Source organism: Desmodus rotundus, chromosome 12 (assembly GCF_022682495.2).
Source record: "Desmodus rotundus isolate HL8 chromosome 12, HLdesRot8A.1, whole genome shotgun sequence".
In the NCBI taxonomy this organism is placed as follows: Eukaryota; Metazoa; Chordata; class Mammalia; order Chiroptera; family Phyllostomidae; genus Desmodus; species Desmodus rotundus.
In genome coordinates, this window is record NC_071398.1 from 2,549,614 (window position 1) to 2,571,156 (window position 21,543).

General features: G+C 58.5%; 1 protein-coding gene across 1 annotated transcript in view; it reads right to left on the reverse strand.

Annotated features, from left to right (window-relative positions):
- ABCC12 (ATP binding cassette subfamily C member 12) overlaps positions 1-16,443 on the reverse strand; it is a 37,383-nt gene extending 20,940 nt beyond the window's left edge. The window contains exons 1-12 of the mRNA XM_045188421.2: positions 16,325-16,443; positions 15,258-15,413; positions 12,993-13,140; positions 12,472-12,705; positions 11,105-11,278; positions 10,504-10,651; positions 8,919-9,067; positions 6,485-6,592; positions 4,226-4,504; positions 2,138-2,209; positions 1,497-1,621; positions 620-692 (exon numbers count right to left, since the gene is read on the reverse strand). Of these exons, the coding sequence (XP_045044356.2) occupies positions 620-692; positions 1,497-1,621; positions 2,138-2,209; positions 4,226-4,504; positions 6,485-6,592; positions 8,919-9,067; positions 10,504-10,651; positions 11,105-11,278; positions 12,472-12,705; positions 12,993-13,140; positions 15,258-15,413; positions 16,325-16,443 (1,785 nt within the window). The remainder of the gene's footprint in view (positions 1-619; positions 693-1,496; positions 1,622-2,137; positions 2,210-4,225; positions 4,505-6,484; positions 6,593-8,918; positions 9,068-10,503; positions 10,652-11,104; positions 11,279-12,471; positions 12,706-12,992; positions 13,141-15,257; positions 15,414-16,324) is intronic.
- Positions 16,444-21,543: the final 5,100 nt, after the last annotated feature.

The following is a 21,543-nucleotide window of genomic DNA, read 5'->3' on the forward strand; positions in this document are numbered from 1 at the left end:
CGCAGGGACCCCATGGTGCCAGATGCCCTGAGAGTGAAGACCCCATTGCGGCTGGGAGCCCGGTGGCCAGTGGCGACCAGGGACTTCCCAGTGCTGACCGTCACAGGTGCACGTGCCATCGGCAGGAGCTCTGTCTGCTCACTCTCACCGAAGAGAACGGTAGAGCGAAGCTCTGGGAGAGTGGGCAGGTTCACTGAGGGAGACGTGGCTGGGAGCCGCTGGACAGGCATGCTGGGCCATGTTTGGAGGGGACCCTTGCACACCTGGGCGCAGCAGAGGCAGTGAGGCTTCGGCCACAGCCCCGCCCTTGGGGTAAGGAAGCAGCTTCAGCTAGAACCTTCCCTGAGATGACGGGCTGATTGGAAGTGGCCTCAGGAGTGACCACACTGACCCAACACAAGTGGAGCTGGTGGCATCTCCATGGTGACATCCCCCAAGGACAGACGCAGATGGAGAATTCGAGGTGGGAGAACCTGACTTCCCTGCATTTCCCAGGACCTCTCTGTCTTCCGAGGCATCGGGTGCGGCAGGAGCTGGGCTGTGCCACCTCCACCCTTTGGCCCTGGGCAGTCGCGCTGCCCTGTGGCAGCCGCGGGGCTGCACTCCGGGCTCTGCTCACCTCGGTCAGGTCTCCGTATGGAAGGCTGCTCAGGTCCTCCTTCAGGGCACAAACCCGAATGGTGTGCTGATATCTGGGGGTGCGGAGGTCAGAGGTCAGCACGGGGAAGAGCACCCCACCAGCATGGCTTCCTGGGCTGCATCTAGAGACATTGCTCTTGTCACGGGGCCAGGTGAGGGGGTGGCTGGCTGCTTCGTCTTTGCTGTCCAAGGGCAGCTTCCTGGGACCCCTCGCCTCCCCCAACCTAATGCAGAGTTAACCTGGAAGGGCCCACTTTCCTCTCTGGGCCTCAGCCTCTTCACCTGTGGAATGGGGGCCTGCAGCCAGGGTCCCCGTGCCTGGGGGTTATGGACCTTGAATGAGAGACTGGACAGGGCCGCCCCCCAGACTCGGCAAAGAACCACGGGAAACCAGAGCTAGGAGACAGCGGTCCAAAGGGCCGGCAAAGTCGTGACTCAAGCTCTGGTTTTGTCCCGTTAGATCGTCTTGAGAACATCGACGGCAACGTGTCCTGAGACCCTGGTGCCAGTGCATAGCCGCAGGGCTCATTCGCTGCCCACGCGCTGCTCAGGGTTCCCAGCCCGCTCTCGGTTACTCAGCCCAATGCGAGATCGCCAGGCCTACCTTCCCCCAGTCTGACAACCCACGCACGCGGACAAGCCCCCTGAATGCACAGTGACAGACCCCCCACCCCTGTACGCATGCGGCTCTGCGCTGGGATCCGGGGCACAATCACGGATCTGCAGGAGGACACCGACACCCCTCTGGCCCCGATCGGAGCTGAACCAGACCTCGTTGGCGAGGCCCACTCAGCAGCCGTGGCCGACGGTGCCACCGCCTGCAGCAGGAAGCCTGGAGCTTTCCGAGGCCGCATTACCTGTGGTGGTTGTACGTGGCTCCAAACAGAATGTTCTCCCGCACACTTCCGTGGAAGATCCACGCTTGCTGGGACACGTAGGCCAGGGTCCCGCTGACTGCAACGACACCGTGCTGTAACTGCATCTGGGGACACAGGCCCAGAGGATCCTCAGCAGCCAACCTCGCAGACTTCTCCCGGGGGCCTGTTGGACACTCGCCACCCCCCTTATCCCGCGGGCATGCATCCTGAAGGTGCTAGAGAGTGACAGAATGTCTCGTCCACAGGCTGCAAGGTCTGACCGTGCAGACCAAGGGTCTCAACACCAAACATCTGCAGGGAGCTAGGAACGTTCTGGAAGAGGTGGGAACGGGCCCTGCTATTGGCCGGAGAGTACAGGCAGGTGGTGCAAGGCAGGCAGGATGCCTTGGAGCGGACCCACCTCGGAGGTTCCCTTTCCCTCCGGGGCACCGATCGGATCCCCCTCCCCAGCTAGGCCCCCGGGGGTCCGTGAGTCAGCCGAGGGCAGGGAGCTGCTACACACAGGAACCTCCTGGACATGGCCGCCCACTGTGTGCCCAGCTGCCAGGTCCCAGCGACGGGCAGGGACCCTGTCGTTGTCACATGGCTGCTGTGCCCTCACAGTGACCGGCACAGCTCACCTGTCCCAGGAGAGCGGCGATGAGGGAACTCTTCCCACTTCCGACATTCCCACAGATGCCCAGGACCTTCCCCTACCAGAGAAGCAGAAAAGGGACCTGGTCATTTTCCCTGTCCTCACAGGGTCTGGGGACCAAAAGGTCACCTCCGAACCACACAGGTGGGACCAAGGGGTCACCGCTGGCTCTAGGAGGTGGCAGGTGCAGCCACACACCCCAGCGCAGATCGCAGCCTGGAGGAGGCAGGAACCAAGTCTTAAGCAGGTACTCCCCTGTGCGTGTGCAGCGTAAGGGGCTGGGGTGGGGTGCATCTCGAGAATCTAGTGTGGGTGCTGGCCTGGGACACACGAGCCCTGGATGCAAGGGTGGTCCTGCGCCCAGTCTCCAGGGACGTGAACCTGGTAGAGGTGACAGGCTCGTTGGGGGACGGTAGACAAGATGAGGAAGTGAAATCTGCAGTAGGTCAGATGTATGCAGGGAAACAAATGGGGGTGGGGGGCAGGAGAAGCCTCCTGGCAAAGACTCAGGTCTGAGCATGAGTCCTCTCGGAGGGACAGACAGATGGACACAGGCCCTCGGGGTCAGATACCAGAGTCAGACTAGCTTGTTCAGGAGGAGGAGTCCACGCCAGCTGGGGAGGGCCGACAGGTGCCCTGGGGTCAGTTGCCCCAGCAAGCACAGGGAGCTCGGCCCCCTGGAAAACAGATCACGCCATCCCCAGCGGCCAAGGGAGTCTGGACAGATTGCCAACAGCCAGTGGTTGAGATCTGCTCCTCCCCACCCCCCGTCCCCCACGTGGACGTCTTGGCTCTTTGTGTGGGGTGGGTGGGCCCTCGGGCCCAGAGGCAGATCTGGCGACTGGAAGGTGGCAGAGCACAGCAGTGGGTCCCCGACAGTATCTGCTACAGGTGACGGTGGAGTAAGACCTGGCAGAGCACAGGAGGGAGCCTGCAGCTGCCCAGGGGAGCCGCTGTGCGCCGAGCCGGAATGCGGGGAGGAGGGCACAGCGGACGCCGCAGGGCCGTGGTTGGAACGTGTGAGAACATTCTCATTATGACCTGCTCCCTGTGATCCCTTAGAGCAAAAATGCCTGTGGGGGGACAAGTACGGCTCCTTCCACACCCTGATGGACCACCAGGGCCTGTCACCCGCCTGCTTCCCCTAGCACCTGAGGGTTGCTGCCCATCATCACGAGTTCCAGTGACAGAGTCTGTGCTGAGCACCAGGCACCCTGCCAGGCCCCGAGGATGACGTGCGTGGCCACCAAGGCAGACGTGGCCGCTGCCTCGCGGAGCCCACGTTGCCATGGAAGCTGCAGATGAGTGAGGCTGACCCATTTCATTTCCACGACAGGAGTTCAAAGAATGGGGGCGTCCTGGAGACTTTTGAACAAGAGGCCGCAGGTCTGCCCTCTGAGTCCGGCCCGCTGCCTGGGGCCAGGTCTGAGCTTTCTAGATTCCGCCCTGTCCCCAGCAGAGAACCCAGGAGGCATACACGCCCCAGTTTCTGGTTATTCATTTGTTCGTTCAGAAAATAAGTTTGGGGACCTTCTCTGCACCAGGCGCTGGGCTCAGTACAAGGCCACGGCTGTGACTAAGGCCAACGCTTGGCCTGACCTCCAGGGGGTCGCCACCTCATGGAATCACAGGGGGCAGCGATAGCGCCTGCCCCGCGGGGCTACTGGGGCGGTTAAATGAGCTACCGATGTGCCTGCTGATAACCACCAGCTATTGTCCTGCGTCAGAGCCCTCCAGCCTGAAATTAAGAACAAATCTGCAAGCAGTTCCAAAAGCTGGTCCGGCTGGGCCTCGGCCGCCTGAGTGGACCGTTTGTTCAACATCGACACGGGCTCCAGACACCCCGGGGTTTGGAGGTCAGTACCAAGGTCACCTCCCTCTTCTTCTCTCAGCTGGGAGAGGATGTCTCTGCTGTTTAGGTGCGTGGTTTTCAAATTTGGGGACGAAAGCAGCCTGGCTAGAGACATCCCGCCACCACCTGCAGCCCAGACTGCACCGAGTGAGGCCAGGAGGCAGCCGGGGCTGCGGGACCCGAGGGGGGGGTAGGCGGCCCACCCGGCAGGCCCATACGCACCTTTCTCACGGCCAAGTTTATGCTGTGCAGGACCGCCTTGCCTCTGCCCTCCTGCCCCTCCGGGCCAGCGACTCCCTGGGTTGACGGACTCAGGCAGTATGCCTCCAGCCTCTGGCTTTTGAGAAAATGTTTTTTTTTCTGGGTCTTCACTTTCTTTAGGTCACTTTTCCTGCTGGCGCCTTGCTCCCATGTCAAGGTGGCATTTGCTAAAAGCAAGACAGTGTCTGGGCCTTCTGGCTGGGTGATGTAGGAGGGGAGGCTTTTAGCTATGAGAATTTTCTACGATTAAAGAAACAAAAGTAACTGGATAGGCGTCACCCATTTGCAAGAGCCGTCCCGATGCATCTTCCAGGGGCCCCGGGTCACCGTCTCAGCGGTTCTGCCCGAGACGTCCAGGAAAGGCGTTCTGAGCATGTTCCCCCAGGGGAACCCACAGCAGAGACGGACCCACTGGCTCCCACTGGGTAGGATGGTGGCGCTGGGACCACCAGGCTGAGCAGGTCACCCTTGTGGAGGACGCCGATCCCCACTACGCTGCATTACCCTCACACCCGGGACAGTGCTCTGGCCACTCAGTCTGCGGGTGGTGGGCTTCGTGACGTGTCACTGGTGCCTGTGAAACCGTGGTCACATGCCCAGTGTCCACTGTGTCTTCCTCCTGGGTCCCCACTCCTCTCAGTCAACAAAACATCTGCCAGGTGCCTACTGTGCGCCAGACCCCAGGGTGAAGCCCCAAAATGCCAATGCGAAAGGCCACAGTTCCTGTCCTTGCGGAGAGCACAGTCCGAGGGGACGGGGAATGGGCACAGATCGTTTCAGTGAAGTGTGACAGGGACAAAGTAGAGAAGGGACACTCGGCCCCCGGTCCTAGAGGCTGTGCAGGATGGCCTGAGTGCCGTTGCTGCGGGTGCTGTGCAGACAGGACAAGGCAGGGCGGAGTGGGGAGGGCTTTCCACTGTGGGGCGCAGTGGGAGCCAAGGCAGGGAAACGTGGGGCGCAGCAAGCAGCTCAGGGTGACAGAGGCACAGAGCTTGGGGTGGGAAGGAGACAGGAAGTGAGGTGGAGACACATCTGAAGGAGAGCTCAGCCACAGTGCTGGGGTGGGGGGTGCAAGGGGAGGACAAGGGCCCAGCCATTTCTAGCAGGTGAATTCCAGTGGTCAGGCCAATGTTGTAACAGCTCCCCTGGCGCTGAAGATGGCCAGCCTGTGAGGAGGACAATGTCGGGAAAGAACAGTCACTCTGTGAGTCACGTGGTAGTTCAGATGGGAGATGGGGAGGATTTGCATGAAGGCCCGGGCTGTAGGGCCGGAGGGCTGTCGGGGGCCGGGAAACAGCACCGTGGCACTACGCTGAGGCGCCCGGAGTCATTAGCGTGCAGTCCGTGTGACGGGGTGGGACCGTGCGTTTTGGTAAAAGAAGAAAAGTGATCATTCAAGGGCATTCCTTCTCCTACATCTTAGACATGGCGCCTTTTGAAACTGAGGCAACACAGCGAGCAGGAGCTGAGCCAACAGGGCTCTTGCTGGGTTAGGTGTGGGAGGCGGCGGAGCAGAGGCTCACGGACACCAGGGTGCCTGAGCTGGCTCCCGGGCCTCTGGCTGCAGGGAGCGGGGCCTGTGGTCCGTTCACAGACATGCGGACACGCCGTTGTCGAGTGCCATGCCCTCCCCCTGTCCCTGTCCTTGCTACAACTTCAGAGCCCCTTCACCTGCCCTTCCTGTGCACAGCGATTTCCCCGCCGTGCACAGCGGGCCCTGGGTTACCTGGTCCTACACTGGCCCGGGGCTCTGAGAGCAAAGACTGTCTCTTCCTTGCGCTTGCGCGTCCCACAGACCTTGTACATGGGAAGCACACGGCAAGTCTCGGATGAACAAATGCACGAGGGAATGAGGTGATGAATGCATAAATAGATGCCCCCGCCCCCGTCACCACACTCACGATAGGACAGACCAGACAGGTGGCACCCCACTGCCGGGTACAGAGTAGAGGGTTAGGAAGCGGTCTCTCTGCACAGAGACTCCCTCTCGGGGTCCCCCAAGGGCAGACCCCCGGGAACTCCTGCCTGTCCCAGCCTCCACACATGTACCCACCCACACAGGTCTGCATGGAGGGGCCCTGCCCCACCTCCCCTGCCGTGTCCTCCCAGCCAGGGACCCGGCACCCCCCACCATGGGTTGACTTGGCTTCCCCGTATCTGGGAGTGTCCCCACCCCCAAAACGAACTCTCTGTGCCCTCCTCACTAGGGTTTAGTCATACCTTCATCCTCCTGAGGGAGACGCTGGCCTCGGCCGCCGCTTTGATGGAGAAGGGCAAGATGGCGATGGAGAACTTCATCACGTTGAACATCGCGATCACACTGAAGGCCTGGAGAACGGAGGGAGGGAAGGTTCGGGACGGGGTGTGGCCTCGGCCCCGAACCCCGACATCCACGGGCGCCGAACTCACCAAGAGGCAAATGGTAGCACAGCTGGGATTCTCAGGCGAACGATTTTGTTCATTTCATGGCTCAGAGATTTTGTGTTTGGATTTTCACCAGCGTGGTGGGAAATCTGTTCCTACCTCCGAGAGAATCAGGCCCGTGGAGGGGCTCTGACTGACTGCCTTCGGAAGCCCCCATCTGAACCACGTTTGACCTTGGCCTACGCCATTGACTCGAACCCCACGCAGATCTTCCCAAATCGTTCCCATCTCTTAGCTGCCTCAGAAGCACCCGGCCCTTGGAGCCGAGCCTCCGGCTCCGCCCCACACACAGCCAGGGGATGAAGGTGGAAGCTCCTTGCAAGGGCCTGCCTGGCCCCTGCTGGCTTTGCGGCCTCAGGGTCTGGCTTCTCCACATACCAGGGACAGACATGAGAGCCGCCCTTCCCCTGCCCCTTCCCCCCAAAGTCCCATCCCCTCTTTGCTGGAGCCCCCCTCCCTGAGCCTGGCCCAGTGGGTGGTTAACATCCCAGGGACTCCTCACTGTGTCCTCACTGGATGGTGCCCCAGGGGGGCGCGGCCTCAGCTCTCCGACTTCATCTTCTCATCTGTCCAAATGGTGATTAGCAGCTGTGCCGCCCCTCCCCCCCCCCCCCCCCCCCCCCATGTAAGAAGTAAATAGCACAACTTCCCTGGACAAGTCCGGAATGATCCTGCCTGTTTCCTAGGAGCCCCAGGGCCCCGGCTGCAGCTAGTCCTCCTTTGTCCACTGAGAGAGTGACGGAGGTGCTCTGTTTGCCACCTGCCCGCAGCACTGTCCCGGCTCAGGAAACACAGGCCTTGGGTGACAGGGTGCCGGGGGACCCAGCACCGTGGGGCTGGCCTCCCTCGGACGGTCGGACAGGCCCTGGCAGAGAGGTGGCCGCAAGGGATTCTCAGTCTGCAGAAATGTGAGCCTTGCGTTCAGGGGGTCTCTTCTGGGTCTAGTGCTCTTCTAAACCATCATTTTAGAAAACATTCACTGTGTGTGTTCGGTTTGGTTTCAGACTCATTTGCTTGGTGTGTCGCTGGGGGGAAGATTTTGTTGTTTTCTGGGAGCCGTGTAGAGCAGTGCTCTGTCCAAGCATCCAGGTGCCTGGCTGCATTCAAGCCCCCGGACGGGGTGAGCAGAAACTGGCTTGAAGAACCTGAGAAGGTCAAACCAGCTCCCAAAGAGACTGGGGCAGCAGCTGGATGGGCGGTCCCTGGGGACGCCCCCTGGAGAGCGTCCTTCGATTCGGGTGCGACCCCTCCCCCGTGAGCATCTTCATTCTGTTTCCTTTCTCTGTCTCCTGCTTCTGTTGCCTTTCCTCCAACCGCTTGCCCTTCAGACAAGGGGCGTAATGCTTCAGCTGTTTGTTCATTTATCTCTGCTGGGCCCGTTTTCCATCCAGCTCAGGGTTTCTGTGCCTTCAGAATGCCTGTGCACCTTGCACTCACCCCAGACATCCCTCTGGGGCCTTCCTGGCCTGGGGGAATCCCCATTCGGCATCTACCAGGCCTCGCATTGTCCCAGAGCTTTGCCCAAAAGACCTTCTTCAGCCCTCATGGCCACGGACACCCTCACCCCACGGACAGGTCACAGAATCAAGGCAAGAGGAGTTCCAGGGCTTGTGATCAGTCCCGCCTTCACCCAGCCCCGCCCAGCCCTGGTCCTACAGCACCGCCCACCCAGAGAGCTCCCACAGCAGGCACAGTGTCTGTGAGTCAATAAGAATGAGACAGTCCACCCTCTGCCTCTTCAGTACACTCAAGCCCTAGACGCACACGGCGTGCGTGGCAGCCAGAACTGGGGGGAGACGGAGCAGAGGTCAGTGGTGGCCATACTGGGGAGGGCTCATCAGGTGCCAGACAGATCCCGGCCTGACATTAGGTGCCCTGGGGGGGTGGGGGCTTTTCACTGCCAGATACGGAAGAACCACCCCCCCCCACAGGAAGAGGGCACTTCACTCCTACTGGGACGGCTGTCACGGAAACAGGACAGGAGCGGAAGTGCGGGCCGTGATGGTGACAAAGTGGAGCCCTTGTTGGCGCACAGCTGGCGGGGGTCTAGGATGGCGCAGCCGCTCTGGAAGACAGACTGGCAGTTGCTTGTTTGGTCTCGATTTTGTCTTCCAAACATAAGACGTGTTCCTGCGACCCCTGCGACCCCACCACCGACCAGGGAGGTGCTGGGAGGCTCTTATGTGTGGGCGTCGGGGTGCGTGGAGGTCGGCGGGCGGGGCGCTCTTACCACGGCGGCGGTGAGCCGGCGGCGCAGCAGGATGTGGCTGGTGAAGGTCAGCACGATGGCCATAGTGGACGCAATGGGCGCCAGGGCTGAGTTTCCACTCTGGACAAGTCCGGCTTTTCCCAGCAGCCTCCTTTCCCTCTTCCTTATATCTGCAACCCAGAACGCAGACCAGGTGGGTTTATTTTGCCTGTCAGGCACCTGCCAGGTCCTCCTGCCAACGTGCTGAGGTTTCCTGCTGGGAGGTTTAAGTGGGAGGAAGCAGAGAGCCCCGGGCACTGAGCCAGCCCTTCTGGGAGCTCAGTGCTGGTCGGCTGCTGGCTGGAGGGTATCCAAGGTCCCCTCCGAGCCTCATTCTCTGTGTGTCAGGAGTCAACACTCACACACCCGCGGGGACCAGGCAGGTAAACATAATGAAGGGCCTGGGCAGGGAGTAAGGCCAGAGGCAGCGTGCGGAGGGAACCCAGTGGATGTGGGGGCAGGGGGACAGCAGAGGTCGCATCTGGACGTCCCTGCCATGGTCCAGGAGAGGACTTTGGCTTGGACTAAGGTGGGGGTGAGTGGAAGAGAAGCAGACAGATCCCAGAAATGTTCTGGAGGCAAAGCCAACAAACGTACAGCTATTTTTGGGCTGGATTAGCTCAGCCTTCCTGAACCTGACAGGCTGGGACCTTTCACTGATCAGGCAGGGCCTCTCGTAGCCTCGCACACAGTGGCAGCGTGGTAACTATTGCCTGCATCCGACTCGTGTTAAATCGCACCAAGTCAGATGGAACCAAATTTACCCACGCCGGGTCAATTGTGCCAAGGTGAGTTCGGTGTGTGAAGGGGGATTTCTGGATCCTCACAGAGGGTCCCCTGGGGCAGCCGGCATCCCAGCCTGGGGCCCTTCCTTTGTCAAGCTCAGAAGCGGGGTTCCTAGAGCCACTCCCTGACACGCAGGTGCACAGCTTCAGGCCCAATTACGTGTGGGCCGAGAAGTGTAATTGTCGATCTGGGGAGCCCATTGTAACAGCGGTCAGACCATTAACCAGCCAAGCACCTGAGTCTCTGTCAGCGATTATGTAAATATTCTTGCAATTAGATTTGCATTTATATTTGATCGAAATGGTTTTAACATCACCTTTAAAAGAGAGGCGATATGCTTGCTCCTGTCTGGGCAAGGAATGTCAAGCCAGGGGGCCTCCTGAGGGTGACGAGGCTCCTGCAGGCGGGGAGGGGAGTTCTGTGCGTGTGTGCGTGTGTGAGTGCGTGTGTGCACACATGTGTGTAGACATCTAAGTCAAGCAAACAGCTTGAGACAGCTCTCGGTTGGCTCACACTGTGTTAGTGGACTATTTTTGTAGACGGCAACTCACCGGCCAGTAGCGGCGTCCATGTGCCTCAGTGAGGGCTGTATCATATGGTGCTCACCTGCTGAGCCCCTGGTTCGCCGGAACAGATGCCTGCTTCTATTATGAAGTCCCCCTTCCCCTTTGAAAAGCCTGCAGGATGGCTCAGGGATCCTCTCAGTCTCCTTCTGGACCGCCCGACCCCAGGAAGAGCCATCCTACCAGGTAAGCACGCCCAGAGGCAGTGCGCTTCCTACCTCGGATGGTCTTGGTGAAGGACTTCTCCCAGGCGTACATTTTAATCAGCTTGATGCAGGTCACAAACTCATTCATTGTCTGCACCCGCTTGTCCGTCACCGAAACGGCTGATCTTCGGAAAGTGGAATTGAGCTTCGCCATAAACATCTGGAATCAAGGTGCGAGCCCCGGGCTGGGGGAGGGGTGCTGGGATTCAGGCGGCCTGAGAACCCCGGACAGGGTGGGGGGCGGGTGGGAAAGGCTTTCGGGCAGGTCAGCCTGAGGTTCTCGGCCAGTCCCTTCCCTTCAGTGGCGGCAGCCAGTGTGGGCAGGGTGGGGGGGTGCCACCAGGGGTGGGGCAGGTGATGGGAACACATAGGTCCCTGCGGTGTGAAGACAGTGTCGGGCGCCCAGACAAACCGGGGGAGCACACCTCGGCCCTTCCCTGGGGCTCTCAAATTCAAGTTTCTTCAAAAGCGTCACCGTGCCCAGGAAAGGAAGCACCTCTGTGAGCCCCCCCGCGGGGGCCTGCGCCCCGGAAACTGAGCCTGCCCTCCAGTCCAGGGACTGGGCGTGAGACGCAAGCATGAGGCAGCAGCCGCTGCAAAGGCCGGCCAGTACCTGGATGGGGATGAACATGACGTACACAGATATCCCGATGAGAGCCGTGGGCCCCAGGATGAAAAAGGAGTACACCGCACACACAACCATGAGGATGGGGATGGTGGCTGGCAGGGGACAAAACAAGGCAGCTTCAAACAGGGAATAGCTATCGCTCGATAGTATATTCAGCACCTGGAAAGAAAGCACAGAGGTTCAGGCTGGGGGTGGGTCGGCCAGGCAGGTCTCAGCTGACGGCTGTCCTGTTGGCTGAGGGAGCTAAGGAGACAGACCCTTCCTTAGCAGGCATGGGGGTCCTCCAGGGACCGGCACAATGAGTTTTGTGAGCCTCGTTCTGGTCTGACTTGGAAGAGGTCAGTCTTTGAGGACAGAGAATGCTAATGAAGAAAGACAGAGACGGGTATTACCATGGGGCAGCATGCCTGAGAGACTCCCTCCTTATTGGCACAACTCTGCCAAAAGAAGCATTTCCCAGCCCCTGCCGTGTAGGGAGTACGGCTATGGGACCACGTTAGGGGCAATGAGATAGAACCCAAAGCGTCCGATGGGGCTTTGGGGATGAATACTCAAAGGGAGCCAACTCAACTCAGAGGACACAGCCTTCTGGTCCTGAGCTCCTTCCTCCTACCCCCTACCCGGGATGCGGCGGGACAGGTGGATCTCCAGCACCCACCCGGAACCCTCAGGGAACCCTCGGGGAGCCTAGGATAAAGGGGGAGCAGTAGAAAGATCCAGAAGTCCCCAGACCAACCCTGGGTGGACCTCTTCCAGGCTGTTTTTAGACAGAGGGAAAGAAATTCGCTTTGTTAATCCATCATTTTCTGTTCTCGGCAGCTGATCCTAATCTTAATTGATACAGGATGCTTTGAACATACGTTGCACCATCTGGGGTTCCCTCAGCGAGGGGAATTTTCTTGCGTACACGGTGAGGGCTTTGTTGCTAAGGATTAAGAGCTTAAGGAAATGTTAACTCTGAGGTCCAGCAGGCGTGGTGCTTATTTCGGCTTTGGCACCCCACACGCTCCCGAAATGGAATCCCCAGACGTGTCGATCATTCTGTTCTATCACGTGGCTATGATACGCCATGTACCACCCTGTACCCTCGCTGAAGTCAAAGGCTTGTCCTGAGGTCTCCCCAAAGCCCGGCTGGCACAGTGGGGGACTTCCCAGGTTCTCCAGCGTGAGCGGAGCTCTCCTTTCCCTGAATGATTTGAGTCTGTACCACCTCACTGAGCCCGGAGATGGGTCCGAATGGGCGGGACGCTGGCAAACCAAAGGGAGGCGGATGCTTCATCCGGGAAGAGCATCCCACCCACAAAAAACTTAGCACGCCCTTCTCTGAATCAGCCTCCTCTGGACCCGCCTACCTCGCCCACAGAGATGTGAGTCAGCGTCTTGAACGACACAAGATGCTCGAAAACCAGGGTGGAGACGGCCACCTTCAGCCGGATCGCCGTGCGGTAATTGATGGCCCAGGCAAGGGCCCAGAAGAGGACTTTGGTGAACTCGGTGGCAAAAAGGGCGATGCACAGGCCAATGCCCACCCAGACGTTCCTGGTGGTGCTCTCGATCTGCCGGAGGATTTGGTGAATGAGGACCGTCTGGAAAACAGCGCAGCGGGGAGAGGAGAGGCCGCTGGGGTGGGAGGTCGGGCCGGGAGGCCTCCAAAAATGCCAGCGAGCCGACTTTATGAGGCAAACTTTTTAATTAATTTTGGGGGCTGCCGCTGTGCTCAGCAAGGATTAGCTTTATGAAAATTCGCCCCCGAGGAGCTCAGGGATAATGACAATGTACTAAACCCACCGGCTCGTAGAGGAAGTAACTAATGACGCTCTGTGCCAGTCCGGGGGCCTGGGGGGGCAGGCGGAGGCAGGGCGGCCGCACTCACCGGCCCTATGGCGGCCATGACGATGCACAGGATGTTGGCCACGATGTCCATCCACACACGGGTCCGCTGGAACCTCCAGACCACTCGGCCCAGAGAGGCTCTCTCAGGACCCTCCCTTTCCACCTCCTCGTCCCAGAGGATTCGGAGTCTGTGGGGACAGGGGAGGAAGGAGAAAAGGGACTTACATTTGCACTTGCTACTCTAAGCTGCTCTGGGGGGACAAACCTGGCAAGGGCTTTTCGCACGACCCTCAGCCTGGCCGAGGTGGCGCCAGCCAAGCAACTCGGACTCCCCGTCTTCCTTCACAGGGGGGTGGGGTGCAGCAGGGACAGGAGGACAGGCTGGGCCCTGGCAGCGGGGCACTTCCCGTATTTCATTTCCTGCTCCTGAGGCCCATCTCTGGCACGAGAGCAGTTCTGGTCTAAGACAAAGGCGATGGAGAAATCAAGAGAAAAATCTTCTCCAGGGTGGGGAGGAGTTTGTCCGTGTCAAAGATGAGAGCGGAGGACAGTGTGACAGGCAGGTGGCGAGCGGAGGAGGGGCTGACACACCACCGTTGGGGGCCAGAGCTCACAGAAGCATTCAGATCTCACTCCCAATACAAAGGAAGGCTTTTAAGCTGACTTGGTACGATGATGCTACATATTTTTAAAAAACCATTCTGGTCACTGCGAAATAATGGATTATGGGGGAAGCAAAGGCAAAAGCAGGAACGCCACAGTAAGAAACTCGGCGTCCAGGTGAGACGCAGCCTGACACCGGGTGGAAAGTAGGTGGATTTCAGAAGAGGTGGATGGAGAGACAGCAGGAACTACTGATGAGTTAGATGTGCGTGTGAAGGGAAGGGGGGCCGGGGACCCCAGGTGCCTGGCCTGGCCAACTGAGTGGATGGAGTTCTCAGAGACGGGCAAGGAGCAAAACACAGAGATGTGACCAGGTGGGGCCGAGGATCAGCAATGCAGCTCTAGGTGGAGAGGCTTTAGCTGTAAGACGTCCGTGCTGGGCTTACAAGTCAGAGTCTGGAAGAGAAGCGCGGGCTGAAGGTAGCGTGTGATTAAGGTGGTCAGCTGTGTCTGGTGTCCAAGCCTTCGGAGCGGATAGATCACCTAGGAGCAGAGCACAGCCCGCAAGACAAGAGGGCCTGGGTTGCTGTCGGGAACCAGGCAGGGGACGTCAAGGGCAGAAACGGCTGGGCCGACCTCCTCTTTTCTGCCATCTCCGGCTATTTTCCCTAGACTGTGTAGGCTTTGGAAACTACCACGGACTGAGCTTCCTGCAGGGAACGAGTGGAGAGGGGGCGCGTAACCGCCGAGGCAATGGCAAGACTGAGACGAGAGCTCCCAGCCCTCGAAGCAGGCGCTCCAGACTGCGCCTTGCACATTAGCCCCGTGGCCGAAGGGAAGGAGGCTTCCAGAAGAAACGAAGGCAGAGAGAGAGCCGTGAGAACTTCCCCACAGTTTGAGATGTTGTGGTCCCTCTGAACCTCCAAGTTCAATGCAGCTGTTAGAAAGAGTGCGCTGACATCAAAAATACCATATAAACTCTTAAGTGAAAACAGCGAGGCAGTTAACCAATAGCCTAGTGTGTTTCCTCTTGCTTCAGTGATGACGACAAACAAACGTGACCCGTGAGCGGGGAGGAGGAAGAGGCGTTGGTCTGCAGAAGGCAGTAGCAGACCCACACCAGGCTGAGCTCTGCTCACGTGTGTGGTGTGCAATGGGGGCTGGGCACGGATTCTTCCCCCGATTAAAATTCAGCTGCTTCCTCATTCTTATAACGGCCGTGAATGAAGTTGAACCAATGCAAGGGACGTTTTTGCCAGACAAAATTGTCCAGTACTGGTGGTTTCACTGGGTTTAAACTAAACCTATTTTGAGATATAAACATCCACCCACGATATTTAAAGGCAAACGCAATGTGGTGTGTGGAACTGTGGGCAGCAGCCCCAGGGGGGTCCAACCAGCACATTCCGGCCCCTCTCGTCCTGAGGCAGCGCACCTACAAACCAGCACACACCTCGGGCCCTGGTCCTTGGCCTCAGGCAGTAGCCCCAGGCAGTCCCTTAGCCCCACCCACTCTGCCCAGGCCTCACCTCCCCGGAGACTGGACCTGTCAGCCCCGTCCCTGTCTTAGCCACTGAGAAGGGCCACCAAAACCCATGGGTGTCGATGTCCACACCCGAGTAGTGGGGGCATACTAACGGGCTCACGGTCGCCTTCCGGGGGTGGGATCCTCTCCAGAGGCTACCCAAGGGGCTCCTGGTACCTTTTGGCATTGACGTCGGACGAGTCATACTGGGACAGTGGGGGCAGGGCATCCACAGTCAGCGTGCGCTTGTAGCCTCGGACCATCACGGGTGTGAGCCAGGAGAACATGGCGAACGAGAGCAGCCCTGCGTCATCCATGGGGTTGGGTGCCAACCTGGGGTGGACGAGACACGGGGTTCCGGGGTGCTGGTGCCGTCACCCTCAGTCCCTGGCTCCATGTCTGAATGACAGTAATGACCCTGGCCGAGCTCAGAACCTGTGACTCCCACCCAAATGCGCTTTGACCCACTCATAGAGCTGGTGAGCACGGTGGTTAAATTTCCAGGAATTTTGCGAGGCGGTTGTCAAACATGGACAATATTTAAAATTAAGTGACAGATTTAAATAAGTTATTTAAAGACAAAGGTGGTAAGTACTTGAAACTCATTACTTCCGAATTAGTTTTTAGATGGTGTTAGTATCTAAACTCTTTAGATTATGTAAGTTTCTTGGTGGGGGGGTGGAGCCAACACCACATACAATAGGGTGCTACTGAGCACCTCCTTAAATTTAGCTATTGTCTCCCTCTCACCCAAGGGTAGGAGGGGTCAGAAAGCAGGGGGAGGGGGTCCATCAATGAATAATGCTGGATGGATGACGGATGATGGATGGGTGGGCGGGTGGATGGATGGGTGATGGATGGATGGGTGGGTGGGTGGATGGATGGGTGATGGATGGGTGATGGATGGATGGATGGATGATGGATGATGGATGATGGATGGATGGGTGATGGATGGATGGGTGATGGATGGGTGATGGATGGATGGATGGATGATGGATGATGGATGGATGGGTGATGGATGGATGGATGGGTAATGGATGGGTGGGCAGGTGGATGGATGGGTGATGGATGGACGGATGATGGATGGATAGATGGATGATGGATGGATGAATGGATGGAAAGATAAAAGGACAATCACGTCGAGGACAGCATGGGGAATGGGCGGTGCCCAGTCTTCTGATGGACCAGAAACCATTCCTGGAAGTTCTGGCCAGGCCTTGCCTCCTCCCCTCCTCCCAGCTTACCTCGCATAGGGTCTCACGGGGATCATGGTCCTTAGGCTGGGGTCATATCTCTCTGCAAAGGACCTGCGCTGGCCTCGCTGGTCGAGGTCAGAGATGAGGTAGGGGCCCTCCCCCACCATCATGGTGGCAGTCGGAGCCCTGGGCTCTCAGCCGAGGGACTTGCACTCTGCAGCAGAGAGATGAGAAGTTTCACTGAGAGACGCGGGTCCTCTCACAAGGCCACCCCGCAGGACCAGGTACTCGTGGACAGGCTCACCTGGCCCCACTTCCGTGCCCCCGAGGAAAACCCACGGTCCAAGTGGGAGGACACTTCAGAGAGCCTGTGCCATCCACATGCCCACCACCCCACTCACCAGCCACCTAAACCCAGAGACCAGAGAGCCATCCCTGAAGCTTGTCCTAGTCCAGACCTTTCCTGGGGTCTCCTGCAATCAGAGGCCTCCTTATATGTGGCAGTGAAATTTCTCTGGAGTTATCGTGGCTAGAAGCGTCACATAAACCGAACCCCGTTGTTTCAAAACAAAAAGTGAAACCTTTTTAAAAGAGGTAGCTCTCAAGGGCGTGAATCGTTTTCCACTGTGGGCTGAACATGACGTTCCCCAGTCGCTCCGCTCGGAGGTGCATCGGCACCCACTTGTCGTCATGCCCCTGCTCCCCAGCGGCCCAGGTGAGGTTCCGCTCATGTCCAGCCAAACGTCCCCAGACCCTGCAATTCTGTCCTTCTGGGGGGCTGGGCCTCCCCATCCCCAGAGGACGCTCCCCTATGACTTCTGTGACTCCCATTTTCTAAGGAGGGTCCGGACTCCAAGATGCCCAGCACAGGAGACGGGCGACCCTGGCCTCCTCCGAGGACTTAGAGAGCCCGGGAAGTTGGTGGGGGAGGTGATTTCCTCAAGCACGCCCCCAGGGAGGCTCAGTGGCCCCCGGAGGCTTGGCGCCCAGCAGCAGGAATAGCCCTGAGCTAAATGTGGCTTCCCACAGATGAGGCTTCTTAAATCAGGAAGTCTGCTTCGGCTGATATCTCTATCCCTGTTGTCAACCATCCTCGGCCAGGAGTGATAGGTCCACTTACTGGCCATCGTTTGGCGGGGTGGGAGCTGCCGACGGAGCTGGGAGGAGGGTGGCCCCGGCCAGGCCAGGACACGGGCCCTGTGACTCTGTTCCACCCAGAGAATTTGAGGGCTGGCAGGGGGTGGGAGCAGCTCCCCCTGCCCCACCCCCGTTCATCCTTCTGCTGGCTGGAGGGGTGGCCTGACCTGACGTTCACAGAGGGGCAAGGTCTGGGTTTAGAGCAGAGGATACAGTCTGGCCCATTCTGGACCACAGGCAATGTGCAGGTCCGTTTGCTCTGGGCTGCGCAGCTGTGTGTTTTTAATTCTCACCTGAGGACATGCTCACTGATTTTGAGAGAGAGGGGAAAGGAGAGAAAGAGAAACATCGATCGATCGCCTCCTGTAAGCGCCCCCACCAGGGATCGAACCCACGACCTTTTGGTTGCAGGACGACACCCAACCCACTGAGCCAGGGCATGCACAGTGCTTTAGGGTTTTTTAGTTTGAATGAGGACATATCACAATAAAAAAGACCTATGGCTGTTTGCACGGGTCAGGAGCGCTGTGTGCCCGGCAGCGTCAGCCCCTCTCAGGCAGGACACACGGGCCACAGGCAGTTCTCCGCAGTCCCCACCGTGCCTTCTTGTCCCCTGACACTGGGGCTCTGCGTGACCTGCCCTCTAGCACCGCATTTGTGCTGCTGTCTTCCTTGCAGCGGACCTGTTTTCCTCTTCCCTTGTTCCTCTCCAGGGAGGGGGGACGAAAGATACTCAGAGGGCATTTCAAGAAGAAACACTTTTCCACTTCTCTCGATTATGTTCTATTTTTGCCTCTCTAACCCAGAAAATGAGCGGTGAGCGGTATCTTGTTTGAGAGCTGGATTCTGAAGCCTTCCGTAGGACTCCCCTGCACCAACCATGTGGTTCGAGGTGCACACTTCATCACAAAACCTCCCGTTCCTTTCTTATTTAAGTCCATCCTTCATTTCACGCCACCCCCATCCAACATCTGGTGGTCCCATGCCCTGCCCTCCAGCTCTCAGCCCCTCCCTCCAGGCCCTGACCAGCCCCCAGCTCAGAGGAGAAGCTACAGAAAGCATTCCTCAGTCCCTGTCCCTCACCTCTCCTGTCCTCCCAGCTGTCCACAGCACCCATGTGGGCGGCCAGACCGGGAGAAGGACCCGTGAGTGCCTGCAGCTGGTGTTGGAGAGGGCGCTGGGCAGCAGGTGCAGGAAGAGAGCACAGAGCATGGGGTGTGAATGGGGGCGCAGGGCTTGGTGAGAGTGCTCTCATCCCCAGAGGCCCTAAACTGGGACCGGTGGCTAGTGAGTGGTCTTATCTCCAGATGAGGTCACCCGTTCAGTTACCGAGGTTCAGACGAGACAAGGAAGAAACTTGAGGACCCCCATTTCAGACCTGTGCAAGCCACACGGTAGCGGACCCTGAATTCAAGGCTTTTACAAATAGATCCTGTGATTAAAGTGTGTGTGTGTGTGTGTGTGTGTGTGTGAGAGAGAGAGAGAGAGAGACAGAGAGAGAGAGAGAGAGAGAGAGAGGAGACTCCATTTACTCCGCGTATGTCTTTGTGGGTCACAGATCTGGAAAGCCTGTGTTGATGTTGCTACTTTTTCTTTTATGGAAGTGCCCCCGCCCCATGTGCTGGGAGGCCCCCACCCCTGCTTCCTCCCACACGACAGTGCTGGAGTGCGTCACTCAGCACAGCCTGCCCTAGGGGCGAGTGACAAGGCCCCCTGGACTGCCTGAAGCTGGTGGTTGCAGACAGGAGCGTTACCTGGGCAGGAAGCGCTAGTGTTCCCGAGGAGAGGGAGAGGAGGGGCGGGTCAGCAGGCAGGCGTGGGGCTCTGAGGGTGCTGACTGGGCCCCCTCTCCGAGGCCCCACCTGCCTGGAGGCCTCCTGCCCAACCGCCCAGGTCAACTGCCGCTCCCCCCACCCTGCGCCTGGGGAGGGAACTCTGGGGGACCAACATTCCTTCTGCCCTCACGCCCTCATGGAGGGCTCTGCCCCCTCCCGGGGCAGGGGAGGACTCCTGCAATGTCACTCTCTCCCCAGCCTGTCACAGCCCAGCTCCATGTAGAAGACGAGAAAATCCTTCCCTAGTCCCCATTCTGCCCATTGTGGAGACCCAGAGATAGGCTTCCGGGAACAGGCTCGAGGCCAGGCCGGAGTGGCGGCCCAGGGTCCTGCTCCCAGCAGACATGCGTCCCCGCTCTGTGACCCTGCGAAGGAGGCAGTTCTGCTGTCCTTCCGGGGTGGGAGGGGAAGCCCATCTTCGAGAGAGATCCGTTCGTTCATTCCCGTGCACTGAACCAAAAATGAACAGCCGTGGGAGCCCAGTTGTTTTAATTACATGAGAGTCGGGCGCTGGTGCCCACAGCAAGCTCTCGAATGTGAGATGGTCCTTTTATCTCATGTCAGGCTTGCCCGACTCTGGAGCCCAGGCCTTTCCCGACTTCACGAGTCCCGTTAGGTGCCTGGCCCCACCAGGCACCTAACTCCCTGGGGGTGGGGTGGCGCTTCGCTCAGAACGCAGGCCCAAGCTGGGAGGGGCGACGGAGTCCACGGTGGCCAGTGAATGCTGGAAGGGAGCCACATGTCCAGATTCAGACATAACAAATCCGGACATATTTTCAAGAATTATTCAGACACCTTAGAAGGCCATTTTCACCTACCTCCCGTGATTTTAGGACAGATTTTGAAGCTGTAGTATTTCAAACCTGCCCAAGCCCTCTTTCTACTCATAATCTGGCTGCTCCCTCCCCCTGCTGGCTGCTTCTGGGGACGAAGTTCACAGAGGAGGAGGTGCTGGCCCAAGAGGAGACTTCTCTTCCTGCCCAAAGGGAGGTGGGGACCGGGAAGGCCTGGGGACAGCCACCGGCCAGGGACAGCCGTAGGGAAGACAGATCCTGCTGGGAAGGGGCCTGGATCTCTTTGTCATTTTAGCGTGCTCTCTCTCAGAACAGCGTTCCTAGTGTGTAAAATAAAATACAAAGGCTTGCCAAGACAGCCAATTCCACTAAAACAGGGTTACCCAAATACGCACTGAAAAACCAAAATCGAATAGGGTGACACGTGCTTTCATATCGTTGCATCGATGACGCGATTAGCAGTGAGTGGTTATTAGGCTTAATACCTGCCCTCCTGTCAAAGCGGCGAAGGGCAGAAGCCAGCGTCCGGGATGTCTGGAACAGTGGGACCGTGGTCTGAGGGTGTCTGCGGTTCTGGTCGGGGACGAAGCCCAGCACGGCTCCTGCTAGGGTGGTCGTCTGCTGCCTCACGGGTGACGAATGGGAAGGCTAAGTCTCCGTCAGTAAAAACAGAGATGTCATTTGGTCCCAGCCACGCTCGCGGCTCCCCTGCGCCTTGCTCAGGAGTCTGCGGGAGAGCCCACAGGCGCAGGGCATCCGAAATGCCCCTCTCTGAAGCTGCTTCCCGCTCCCACACAGCAGGGTTCCAGTGTTATTTAATGAGACAGGGGCAGACTAGGGGACACTTAGGATAATGGGGCGAAATTTTACAGTCTCAACAGCTGGCGCCAGAGCGTAGCGGAGGGCGAAAGTGTTGGTTTAGAGAGCGGCCGCGGTGTGTCTCTTGGGGTAGACAATGAGGCCCTGAGGACTCGTGGGCAGGAAGAGGCATCCCACGTGACAGCCGAGCTGCTCTCTGTGGCACAGGTCCAGGAATGGGGAGGTGGGGGACGGGAGAACCCCGGGGTCACGGCAGGGAAGAGACCGGAGCCTGAGGGTGCCGATGCGGAGACCCCTTAAGAAAATGGGTTCTCCACCATCGAGTGGCAGTTGTTGAATTACTGGGGTAGAAACCTCTCCTTTGGTCCAAAACTTCCCCGAGGTCGTAGACATATAAAAAAATGATGATGACAATAAGGAAGTTCTCTTTCTAGGTCAATGTGAAGGAGAAGTCATGCGTTTTACGGCTTAATAAGATGCTCGGGTGCCTGAACCAAAACAGGTCACAAAAATAAAAGTGCCCCCAAAACACAGAAACTCGGGGGACGAAGCTAGAATGGGGTCCGAACCCTTCCCCTCTAGGTCGAGTGCGACAGGGCCATCCTGGCTCACCTCAGGGTTCTCGGAGCAGGAACCCCAGGTCAGCAGCACCAGCACAACTGGGAAGTCATGAGAAAGACAA